The 12,903-nt window shown below is 40.1% G+C and overlaps 1 protein-coding gene across 3 annotated transcripts in view; it reads left to right on the top strand.

The window, feature by feature from the left end:
• The window catches only part of cog1 (component of oligomeric golgi complex 1), a 47,291-nt gene that overhangs the window by 20,701 nt on the left and 13,687 nt on the right, over positions 1 to 12,903 (top strand). For all 3 annotated transcript variants that reach the window (XM_078225655.1, XM_078225656.1, XM_078225657.1), the window contains exons 7-11: positions 3,325 to 4,125; positions 7,171 to 7,317; positions 11,112 to 11,273; positions 12,482 to 12,609; positions 12,720 to 12,828. In XM_078225655.1, the coding sequence (XP_078081781.1) occupies positions 3,325 to 4,125; positions 7,171 to 7,317; positions 11,112 to 11,273; positions 12,482 to 12,609; positions 12,720 to 12,828 (1,347 nt within the window). The remainder of the gene's footprint in view (positions 1 to 3,324; positions 4,126 to 7,170; positions 7,318 to 11,111; positions 11,274 to 12,481; positions 12,610 to 12,719; positions 12,829 to 12,903) is intronic.

Below are 12,903 nucleotides of genomic sequence, written 5' to 3'. Positions count from 1 at the left end.
CTGATCGAAGACAGAGGGTGGTGGTCGATGGAAAATTTTCGGATTGGAGGCAGGTTGCTAGCGGAGTGCCGCAGGGATCAGTGCTTGGTCCTCTGCTCTTTGTGATTTTTATTAATGACTTAGAGGAGGGGGCTGAAGGGTGGATCAGTAAATTTGCTGATGACACCAAGATTGGTGGAGTAGTGGATGAGGTGGAGGGCTGTTGTAGGCTGCAAAGAGACATCGGATGCAAAGCTGGGCTGAAAAATGGCAAATGGAGTTTAACCCTGATAAATGTGGATTACAGGGTCAAAGGTAGGGTTCTGAAGACTGGAGGAACAGAGAGATCTTGGGGTCCATATCCACAGATCTCTGAAGGTTGCCACTCAAGTGGATAGAGCTGTGAAGAAGGCCTATAGTGTGTTAGCTTTTATTAACAGGGGGTTGGAGTTTAAGAGCCGTGGGGTTATGCTGCAACTGTACAGGACCTTGGTGAGACCACATTTGGAATATTGTGTGCAGTTCTGGTCACCTCACTATAAGAAGGATGTGGAAGCACTGGAAAGAGTGCAGAGGAGATTTACCAGGATGCTGCCTGGTTTGGAGGGTAGGTCTTATGAGGAAAGGTTGAGGGAGCTAGGGCTGTTCTCTCTGGAGCAGAGGAGGCTGAGGGGAGACTTAATAGAGGTTTATAAAATGATGAAGGGGATAGATAGAGTGAACGTTCAAAGACTATTTCCTCGGGTGGATGGAGCTATTACAAGGGGGTATAACTACAAGGTTCGTGGTGGGAGATACAGGAAGGATATCAGAGGTAGGTTCTTTACGCAGAGAGTGGTTGGGGTGTGGAATGGACTGCCTGCAGTGATAGTGGAGTCAGACACTTTAGGAACATTTAAGTGGTTATTGGATAGGCACATGGAGCACACCAGGATGATAGGGAGTGGGATAGCTTGATCTTGGTTTCAGATAAAGCTCGGCACAACATCGTGGGCCGAAGGGCCTGTTCTGTGCTGTACTGTTCTATGTTCTATGTTCTAACCATTGCTCGGCTAACTATAGTTTCTGTTTGTTTGGTACAGGATAAAGGTTAATACCCATCAAAATGCCACATTAAGAAACAGCTTTAATGCATTTAAATGTGCAAAGTTGCCACAAATTGAGAAGTTTTATTAAATGAGCTGAACCAAATAATTCTGATTTATTGCGTTTGTTACCTCCTAACCTTCAATTTTGTAAAATGAATCTTCACCCTACTTGAAATGTAATATGATGCCCCGATGTGCAGTGCTGATTACGTCAAAAATCTTACGCTCGGAGAGGTGCGGACGCTGTGCCACCCTGCGGGAACCTCACTAAATGGCTGTCGGTGATGTCTCCCGGCCTGCTGCACTACTGCAGTGGGCTGGGAGAATCGCCCCCATAGAGTATCTGATTCATCAGAGAACTCCTTGCCATATTTTGTGAAGTTACAGAACAAATCTCTTCTTTGTTCAAGATTATTAGATAGATCATCAGTCTCATCCTGAGCCATTGATGTCACTTTATTGAGCTGTTCCAGATTGTTTGCAGCCTTGGTGTCATATCTGAGATTTGAGATTTAGCTGAGCTTCCAACTTTAAACCTTTTTTATTTTCAAGAACATCTGCTTGCACATCTGTAACATTTACTGTTTCTGCCTCTGCTTTAACACATCTGCTGAAACACTCACTCATTCCACCACGACTTCCTACCTCAACTATTCAGTGTTTTCTTAACTGACCTTTGTATCCCTCCCCCTCTATAAACTTTAACTCATCCTTAACTCTGCTGACTATATCCTTCCTTGTGCCAGGTCTTGCTCTACCGTTGCCTCTATTCACACACACCTACACTGCCTCCCCGTCTTCTCAAGCTCTCAAATATGAAAATTTTATCCTCATTTTTAAATTCTATCCAGAGCCTCATTCCTCCCTATCTCTGAAACTTTCTCCAATGTTGCAACTTTCCTCCATCCCCTTCCTCTCCAAAGCTTTGTTCTACCGATGCTGCTGATTTATACACCTTTTCTGTTGTCTCGCCAGTAGTGGCTTTCTCTTCCACATCCTAGTCCCATGATTTGAACTCTCCATAAACTTATTTAACTTCCTTTCCTCTGTTAAGATCACTTGTAAAACCTTTGACCAAGCTTTTGGTCACTGCTGCAACATCTCCTTTGTTGGCCTGGTATTCATTTCATCCTTCAGGTTTTTATAAATCCTTTGTGAAGTTATTCTGTTAAAGGTATTGTAGTTGTTCAGTAGTACAGAACTTTGCTGTCAAAGCTTTTTGCCTTGCACTCATTAGGACAGAATCACAAGAATACCAAATTTCAAAGGAACAAGAAACTTGTACGGCATGTGAAGAGGGTGGTGATTGGTTGGGAGGTGGGTCCTGATTGGTTGTGATGTTGCCATGGAGAACGCACGAGGGAACCACTATCCCAAAGATTTTTAAATTCGAAACAGGCAGGTGAACTCTGGTCGAGACATTGCACCAGAGAATAGCTTTCGTTTAGTTGAAAATGGTGCAATGCCAGGACATGTTCTACTTGTTTGCAGAGGATAGTGCCCTGAGTATGAATCTATGTAGCATATAGCAGACGTAAGTGAGCCGTATTGCGATCCCGACTGATGGTTTTAAATTGATAATGTAATTCGTAGCACACTTGGCATTGTTGTTCAACTGTGGCCACATCTGCTAGAATCTACACAGTAAGAAGTTTAACAACACCAGGTTAAAGTCCAACAGGTTTATTTGGTGTGTGGCTTTTGCTACCAAATAAACCTGTTGGACTTTAACCTGGTGTTGTTAAACTTCTTACTGTGTTTACCCCAGTCCAAGGCCGGCATCTCCACATCAGAATCTACACATTCATACACAGGACCCTGTCTGTCCTCTTGCAAATAAAAATAACATGTCCAGGCATTGCACCTTTTTCAACTAAACAAAGGCTTTGGGGTGCAACTGTCCCTTGGTGCATTCCCCAGGGCAACACCTTGATCAATCAAAATCCATTTGTCAACCAATCTGCACCCTTTTATGTAGTATAAATTACTTGTTCTGTTTTGAAATTTGGTATTTTTGTGATTTCTGTCCTGATGGGCGCAAAATGAAGCTTCAACAGCATGTATCTTTTTTCTGCAATAAAGGTATGATTATAAATGCCTATTGTCACATTGAGAAGAAAATCAAGGAGGTCTGTATCTTATTTTATAAAATTTAAAATGTAAGTATAGAATATCGACAAAAGTTTCATCGTGGGTGGTATCTGGGGACCTTTGTTCTATTAAGACATATTTAATAAAAGTCCTTTTTTCTCTCTAGGCACTGACAAAAGAAGGTTTAGAATCCATCTCAAACAGTTCCAAACAGCTCTTGGTTTCGGCACTACAGGAACTTCAGGTCAAGAACTCCAGCACTGCTCCGAACAAACCTGTTCAGTTTGAGTACAATGTTGCTGCATTTCTATGGTCAGAGAGCAGCAATGATCTTTTAGCAGACACTGCCTGGGTCAGTGTAACAAATCGTAGCCAGTTTGTAAAGAGTGGACTCTCTATGAAGGCCCAAGCTCTCACACTTTGTGTTCAAAGTTTCTGTACTGCACTTGACTCCAAATTAAAAGTTAAATTGGATGATTTGGTTACATACCTTCCACCTGATTCTTCTTCTGTTAAGGACAGTTTAAATGAACACTCATCCTCACAGCTACAGAGTTCAGCGTTTGATAGGTATGCTGATACAGCTAAGGTTGAAGAAATGCTACGGACACATTGCCTTTCTTGTGTACTGTACATCCTGGACTGTGTGAAAGCAGAGCTTAAAATGGCAGAAGAGAAATTACAAAATTGCACATACTCTCCTAATGATTGCAATCTCAGTGCTGTCCTTTTCATGGCAAGGTTATGCCAATCTATAGGAGAACTCTGCCCTCATTTAAAGCAGTGTATTTTGGGTAAATCAAGTGGTAATGATGTGCTCATACGTGAGCCTCGTCCTGTCAAGAAGCTGGGTAAAGGGAAGCTGCAAGAAGTGAAACCAACGCAAGCTAAGTGGCAGGAAGTGAAGGATCAGCTGTTGCAACAGAGCACGAGTGCTTATAGGATTTGGAATGTTACCATATCAAAGGTCAGTGACCAATTTACCTGATATTTGCTTATAAATAGTTTTTTTTTACAATGCTTTTATGCTACAGAATTGTTCTGCGAATTCAGATTTTCACCTTTTTGCTTATAAAGGTAACCCAAAGGTTAAAAATCCAGAGCAGAAAAAATGCTAAACAGTTGCAGGGTAATGTGATTGATTTATTTTCCCTTCTGGAAAATATGTTTGTCCTCCGAGTGTACTCCAGTCAGCTGTTGCTCCACTTCCCCAGTTCACTGATTCTCCCTTCCAATTCCAGTTCAGTCTTGCATTGCTGATTTATAGTCTCATAGCCCTGTATATCCTTCTGGGCTACCTCCAATTTTAGATTGGCATTATGAATCCGAATTGAAGGTTGGAGGAAGGGGTTGTCGCATTGTTTCACTGAAGGACGTTTCTGTCTGTTGTTGCTCTACATTGGGGGCTGCAGTTTTCCGATCATAACGTTTCCTTTTGCCTTCAGCCCAGGTTCCTGCTACTTATTTAAAATTAAATAGATACAGTGGGAGCTGAACCTGGTGGTTGAATGAAGAGTTGTCATTTAAATGTAAGAACTGGAAGAATGGATTGTATATAATGCAAATAATCAGGCTTGTTATTATAAAAAGTCCTGTTGGATTTATGACTGTGTAAATCTCAGTCACAGAGAGGCACTTTCTTCTTATCTGATTTAAGTTCATACTTTTACCATATATAATAGATTTTTGTTTAATTGGGACAATTCCACTTGAACCTAATCCACTATGTGTTATCACATCCTAATAGGACCTCCTATTCAACGCTGGACTTGCGGATAGCGAAGAGCATTGTCGGGCAATACAGCAGGATATAGATAGGCTGGAAAATTGGGCGGAGAGGTGGCAGATGGAGTTTAATCCGGATAAATGCGAAGTGATGCATTTTGGAAGAAATAATGTAGGGAGGAGTTATACAATAAATGGCAGAGTCATCAGGAGTATAGAAACACAGAGGGACCTAGGTGTGCAAGTCCACAAATCCTTGAAGGTGGCAACACAGGTGGAGAAGGTGGTGAAGAAGGCATATGGTATGCTTGCCTTTATAGGACGGGCTATAGAGTATAAAAGCTGGAGTCTGATGATGCAGCTGTATAGAACGCTGGTTAGGCCACATTTGGAGTACTGCGTCCAGTTCTGGTCGCCGCACTACCAGAAGGACGTGGAGGCGTTAGAGAGAGTGCAGAGAAGGTTTACCAGGATGTTGCCTGGTATGGAGGGTCTTAGCTATGAGGAGAGATTGGGTAAACTGGGGTTATTCTCCCTGGAAAGACGGAGAATGAGGGGAGATCTAATAGAGGTGTACAAGATTATGAAGGGTATAGATAGGGTGAACAGTGGGAAGCTTTTTCCCAGATCAGAAGTGACGATCACGAGGGGTCACGGGCTCAAGGTGAGAGGGGCGAAGTATAACTCAGATATCAGAGGGACGTTTTTTACACACAGGGTGGTGGGGGCCTGGAATGCGCTGCCAAGTAGGGTGGTGGAGGCGGGCACGCTGACATCGTTTAAGACTTACCTGGATAGTCACATGAGCAGCCTGGGAATGGAGGGATACAAACGATTGGTCTAGTTGGACCAAGGAGCGGCACAGGCTTGGAGGGCCGAAGGGCCTGTTTCCTGTGCTGTACTGTTCTTTGTTCTTTGTTCCTGGTGATTTTTGCTAGACTGTGCCTGGAATTCTTTTTCACAGCAAAAACTGCATTTTATAGCCCATCATACAAATCTGCTGTTGGTTTAACTGCTAATACAAGTGGTGGATTTGTATTAGAAACATGGTGATTTTATTGCCCCTGACTTCACAAGGCCTTTGGCCTGAACAGCATTATAAATCGATAACAAAAATTCATGGTTTCCCTGGAGCAGAGCTCCCAGTGATTGCCAGAGCTGTGGGAAGAATTTTCTTCAATTTTACCCAAAACATTGGCCTCGTCACTTCTCATCGCTGAGGGTTCCCAGTGCAGCTGAATGTCACATAGAGAGAGAGATATAGGAGGAGGAAGGTTTCAACCACATGTACTAACAGCTGTACATTTTCCTTTTGCTATATGTTTCGTCTCTATTTCCAAAATCATACTGCAATGTAAATGAGAGCATCTTAACAAGAGTTTGAGAACTCAAGCCATTGAAAATCTTTGTCCCATGTTTTATTCTGTTAATATACCCACAGACTTTCATGCAAAAATGGAATTAAGCTTTACATGAAGAAATCCGACTCAAATGTGTAAAGTCTAAAGTTTAATTACACTGACCTGTTCACTGTGATATAAGTGCCTTTTTGAGAATTACGTTAAATTGCAACTTTCACCTCCAGAACTACCAGCTGATTGAATAATTTGCTGAGATTAGAAGCAAATGGTACTGTAGCTTTAATTTCCATTTCATTTGAGGATGCCCAGTAGGGCAAGGAAAAGTTCTGCTTAATGATTGGTTTAAAATCATTGTGTGGTCCTGCAATCAATGTGCTATGAAAAGTGATTGGTTTCTACAATGTTCACCTGATTTAAAAAAGGTAGGTGTGACCTTGCATTGCTGAGTTCAGGACTGTTCAGCCAAATCCTCAGATGCCACTGAAATGAATTGTTGCCTTGCAAAGCCAATGACCGTGCAGGCTGACTTGTGACACACAAGGGCTCCTACACATAGGGGTTTTGATTAATTATAGCTCAGTCTGAGCAACATTTGTGAGATGAAATGATTTTTACATTATGTTTGTAGCTTGGCTGCAGTTATTGGTAATGACCGAAGGCCACATATCTTGTAAAATAGAGATGCTTTACATGTGCTACAAACTGTTTGGACATATGATTGGCGGCATGCCTTATTGGATTGGATGCCTATTTAAAAGTATGAACATTGTAAATTTAACCTTCAGTGAAATTGAGATCTCATATTTTTTACAATTATTGTTGTGACTGGAAACAGAAGCTCCCAATTTACTTTAGGAATGATGTAAAGACTAGCCATCGTTTTTTCATTCCTTTATAACTAGATATTTTTGATTTCTTTCTTTAAGGCCCTTGTTGATCATTTCACTCGAACATTGCACTCTCATACAGCTGGAGCTATTTTATCTACAGCCACCAACTGGGATGAAATTGAAATTCAAGAGGAAACAGAAGCTGGAAATAGTGTTACGTCCAAAATTCGTCTTCCTGTTCAGGTTCGAACGATTGTTTTTTTTTCTGTGTTGTAACTCTTCGGATCATTTTTACTATATTTATGCCCCCCACCCCCAAAACTGTGAAAACCCTTCACCACCTCCCTATATTTGTTGCACTAATTGTAGGATTGCTAGTCGTTAGGGTAATTTCCAAACTACTCTCAGTTGTTGCTGTGGTGAGGAGATAGTGGCTGCTGATGGTAACAACTCTTTGTATGAAGAATTACAATTGTCATAAAAATCTTCTTCCATGTATGACTAAATAAATCCAGACATTTTCACAAGAAGATAAACTATAGCCTCAGCTTTTAGTACTGTTGAATTAAAACATTTACCTTTATAAAATTTGCAAATAATGTTAACCCATGGCACTTTGCACCATAGTTAGCTCAGAATTTAGAATAATTGCAGAAAGCAGCAAGAAGTGTGGAACATTCATCAGTTCACGTGTGCATAATTATTCCTACTGTTATTTATAGTAAAGTACAACTGCTGCTGGAATTTGCTGGGCTATTTCTGAGGCAATAAAAGTAGTGCTCATAGTAATGTGAAGCCACAGATGTCTGTAATCTAATCTAATCATGTGGCAAGAACATAAACCCTGACTATATACAATACAGAACTGAAATGTAAAATTCTATTGATAGTTGCAATACTACCACTGAAACATTCAATCTGATGATAGTAATGGAATGGAAATTCTGTTTCTTGGAAGGCTTCTTTTGCATGGTTGTACTGATTTAATGCTTGGAGAAAATGGGCCCTGATGTGATTAAGGTAGGCTAAAAATGAGAGTTTAAAAAAATATATATATATTTTTTTTAACTTTCATTATGTCTTACTGACAGACTACAGTTCCATCCAGCCAGGCTTTTTCTTTCCTCCTGAGGTCTGATCAGTACTGATATGATTTTTATTAATTAGTCATAGAGAAGGAAAAAAAGAAATGGACATGTGAACATATGTTCTTTTGTTCCCTCGGCCAAGCTTAACCTGAATGTCCAAGTCTGTTCATTAGGTCATTGATGCTTCCATATGTAGGGAAGCTTTTCCAACACATCCGTACGTGCGAAGATTAATGCAGAAATTTAGAAGGTGTCTGCAGTTATTCTACACTCTTCCAGAGTGCACTGTGGAGGTTCCAACAGCCTGCAATCCCAAAGTAGACAATGAATTGACAGAATACTCTTGCTTTTAAACTGTTCGTTTTGCTATGAAAACCCTCGAAAAATGTACATCTTTCAAATGAGATGTAACTGGGTTTCTAAAGGATTACCAAGTTCATGCTTATTGCTGTAAACTCCAACTGTTTGGAAGAGCTGATTTTATATTTGTGAATGATCACACTTCTCCATTATGACAACATTTCATTTCAGTTTGTTCATAATATTTTAGTTTCTAAATCCAATCATCATTTATTTCACTATTTGAAAATGTCAATTAAAAGTGAAGGATAATAAATGCTTTTAGCTTCCTAGTTTGTTGTCTTTGAAAATACTTGAATGTGATTGACTGCCTACTGCCCTTAAAATCTCTACAGAGATTGCTAGATCTTTCAGGGTAGTTTTCTTAAGGTCAGCAGCCACCATTTAAAGTAATATTCCTGGTTGACTTCCTGTATATCCTTAACAATTTTACCTACATCTAAATTGACCTCTTAGATGCTTTTTTGACAAGCTGAAAAGCACAAATTTTGCCTCCTAATCAGACCACAGTTACTTGGGATTAGCCTTATGACCCTTCACTGCATTGCTTCCAGTCCTTGAATCTCCCTCTATTTCCTTGGGATCTAGAACTGAATGGAATAATAAGGTGCAATCGATTTATTTCAGCTCTAGTTTAACATTCTTTTGGCTTTGTTGATTGCTGTTGCACATTGATTGATTGGTTAATGCCAAGTCTTTGAGGGTTACTTCCATTTCATCCGTACCCATTTCCACCCCATTGATGTTGTATGCCTGTTGTTCTTTTTCTTCAGATGTGCAACATTCTATAATAGACTACATTAAGTTACTTCTCTTTGTTTTACCTATTTGCACATTTTGTTCAATTCATTTTGTAATTTGAGCTGCTTCCTCCAATTCCAGTTCTGCACCTAGTTATGTCCAGGTCATTAGTGTAAATGAATTTTCTGTCTTGCTGAATTTATGTCCAGCTGCCAGAGGTGCAAAAATTATTCTTAATCTGCAATGCAATCCAATCCCTTTATCAGAATCTATATTTAAAAAAAGTTGTGTCAAAAAATTGTGCTATCTTTGAAAATTGTGTCCATGTTTTTGGACTATCGTATTTCATATGCACCGCTGATAATGAGATTTCCAGGTGTTGCAGGCCCAACTGAAGGAGCTGAATTAATATTTGTGGTTGATATGAAAATACTTTGAGGCACCTCAGATCAAATTATCGTTAGAACCATAGAAAATTACAGCTCAGAAACAGGCCTTTTGGCCCTTCTTGTCTGTGCCGAACCATTTTTTGCCTAGTCCCACTGACCTGCACTTGGACCATATCCCTCCACACCCCTCTCATCCGTGAACCCGCCCAAGTTTTTCTTAAATGTTAAAAGTTGGGCATTTACCACTTTATCCGGCAGCTCATTCCACACTCCCACCACTCTCTGCGTGAAGAAGCCCCCCCTAATATTCCCTTTAAACTTTTCTCCTTTCACCCTTAACCCATGCCCTCTGGTCTTTTTCTCCCCTAGCCTCAGCAGAAAAAGCCTGCTTGCATTCACTCTATCTATACCCATCAAAATCTTATACACCTCTATCAAATCTCCCCTCAATCTTCTACGCTCCAGGGAATAAAGTCCCAACCTATTCAATCTCTCTCTGTAACTCAGCTTCTCAAGTCCCGGCAACATCCTTGTGAACCTTCTCTGCACTCTTTTTCAACCTTATTTACATCCTTCCTGTAACTAGGTGACCAAAACTGTACACAATACTCCAAATTTGGCCTCACCAATGTCTTATATAACCTTACCATAACACTCCCAACCTTTATACTCGATACTCCGATTTATAAAGGCCAATGTACCAAAGGCACTCTTTACGACCCTATCCACCTGTGACGTCACTTTTAGGGAATTCTGTACCTGTATTCCCAGATCCCTCTGTTCAACTGCACTCTTCAGAGTCCTACCATTTACCCTGTACGTTGTTGAAGTTCACTCAGCTTCTTTGTGTCAATTGCAGTGGGACAGCATGATGGCACAGTGGTTAGCACTGCTGCCTCACAGCACCAGGGACCTGGGTTCATTTCCTGGCTTGGGTAACTGTGTGGAGTTTGCATGTTTTCCCTGTGTCTGCATGGGTTTCCTCCGGGTGCTCTGGTTTCCTCCCAAAGATGTGCAGGTTAGGTGCATTGGCCTTGCTAAATTGTCCCTCAGTGTACCTGAACAGGTGTCAGCCGGACTGTGGCAACTAGGGTATCATTCACAGTAACTTCATTGCAGTGCTAATGTAAGCCTACTTGTGACACTAATAAATAAACTTAAAACAGTAACTTCTCTGAACTAGCATTTTGAATGCTAGCAATCTGCTCTCTAAAAATAGTTTTCTTAAAGCTTAACTTGAGAGGCTTCTCAAAGAGACCACAGTTCCTTTGTTTTTGCTAAAAGTGATATTAGTGGCAAGATTCCATTATATAATTGAGAAAATTCAAAGTTGCTTTCGCAATTTGTATTAATTGTTTTATAATTACTAAACCACATGTTTATCATATTAATTTCAATAACATTCAATTATTATTCCAGCACTTAATTTATTTTGTGTTTTTGATTTTTCTTTTGATAGCCATCTTGGTACGTCCAGTCACTGTTATTTAACTTGTGTCAAGAAGTAAACCGGGTTGGAGGTCATGCTCTTCCTAAGGTCACGCTTCAGGAGTTGCTGAAGACTTGTTTGGATGAGGTGCTTACCGGTTATGAAACATTATGTTCCGTAAAACAAGATAAGGTGCGTATTTATATATTTTTAAAAACTTGTCAGGGCATTCTTGGTGTGTCTCTAACTAATACTGTAATTCCACAAAATGGTCAAAGAAAATCCCAAGTAGTGAATTGTACTTCAAAAATTAATAATTGCAAGTTTGATTGAAAGCTATTCATCAGTGTCTGTAATTCCTCTCCAGCCCATTCTTTGCTATTTATTCAAATCAGTTTGTTTACTCATGAGGAATTGTGTCCTTCGCTTCATATTAATACATAAACAAATCTACATGAATTGACTTGTTAATGGATAAAAAAGTATGACAGGATGTCTTTAATTTCAGTGGGATAGTGGAATTCTTTTGGCTCTGTCTCCTGTGTTGCCTAGGAAACTATGTGTAGCCATGGTTATCTATGTAGACCATGTTCACAATGGTGATGAGCAGCTCTCATCAATTTGCAATATGTTTTTTATTTGATTAGTTGTTGATGGCATCTGTAATCCTTTAAATAAAAATGATTGCTAGTTCCTGATTACACTTGCAGATCCTGCTTACATTGGGAGCACCTCCCCCCCCCCCCCCGCCCCCTTCTCCAGTTACAGTCTGATCTCTGAGCATTTGGAAGATACTGAAGTCAACAATGCATCTTGTATGAGCCAGCAGCAACATTGGCAGGGCAGGTGCAGGGAGAGAACTTGTGACTTTATTTGTTTTGTTTCTATTGCAGCTTATCTTCTGTTTTAGATCCCCATTGCTCCAAATTATTTCTCATTCAAGGGGTAGACAGGTAACCAGCTGAATTACCTTTGACAAATTTATAGAGGATAAAAGTGTCTCCTGGACTGTAACCTTCTGTTATAACTTATTGCCGTTTCATGCCTGTTTTTTGTTTGTTGGCCAAAATTGGTGACCTTTTGATGCATATGCTGAGCTCTTCATTAAAAGACAGGTTGTCTGTCGGCATAGATCTATGATAACAGAATTTGCTGAGTGGTATATTGTAAATTTACCTTGTAGGGAATTACTGGAACTTTGCTAATTTTAGCAACAAGGTGTGATGGCGAAGTTTTAAAGAAGATCCACTGTACTTAAGGGTCAGAAGTCCATCATTCAAGAACTTTTTTCTTTGACTCAGAGGCACCTTGGAATGAAAGATTACTGAACTAACTTCCTTGGAACGTGATTGCTAAATGTGACATTAACATTTTGATATTCAATTTGTGTTCTGTTTCAGATCGATTCTGCGTTCCCTTTAACCCAAAATAGAGCTCTGCAACTGCTTTTCGATCTTAGGTACCTTGGTTCAATTTTAACAGCCAGAAATGAAGAGGTAAAAAGCAGCAGAATCCAGCAGGACCCCAGGTACTGAATATTTGTTAAGTAGAAAAGTTGTTCAGATTCATAGTTTTTATAGACCTGATATCGGAGATACAAATGTTATGGTTGATATTCTTCTGTGTTTTTTGAATCAGGGTTCAGAATGTGGCAGATGCTCTGGAAAGCCATATTGATCCATTTGATTTGGATGTTTTTACTCCACACCTTAACAACAATCTGAACAAACTTTCTCAAAGAACCTCAGTAAGTACAACATCCATATGCAAAACAAATTTATCCTGTGTTTTTTCAAGTTGCAACCTTGGCTGGAATATTGGG

Source organism: Mustelus asterias, chromosome 12 (assembly GCF_964213995.1).
Source record: "Mustelus asterias chromosome 12, sMusAst1.hap1.1, whole genome shotgun sequence".
In the NCBI taxonomy this organism is placed as follows: domain Eukaryota; kingdom Metazoa; phylum Chordata; class Chondrichthyes; order Carcharhiniformes; family Triakidae; genus Mustelus; species Mustelus asterias.
This window is presented reverse-complemented; position numbering and strand designations above follow the sequence as displayed.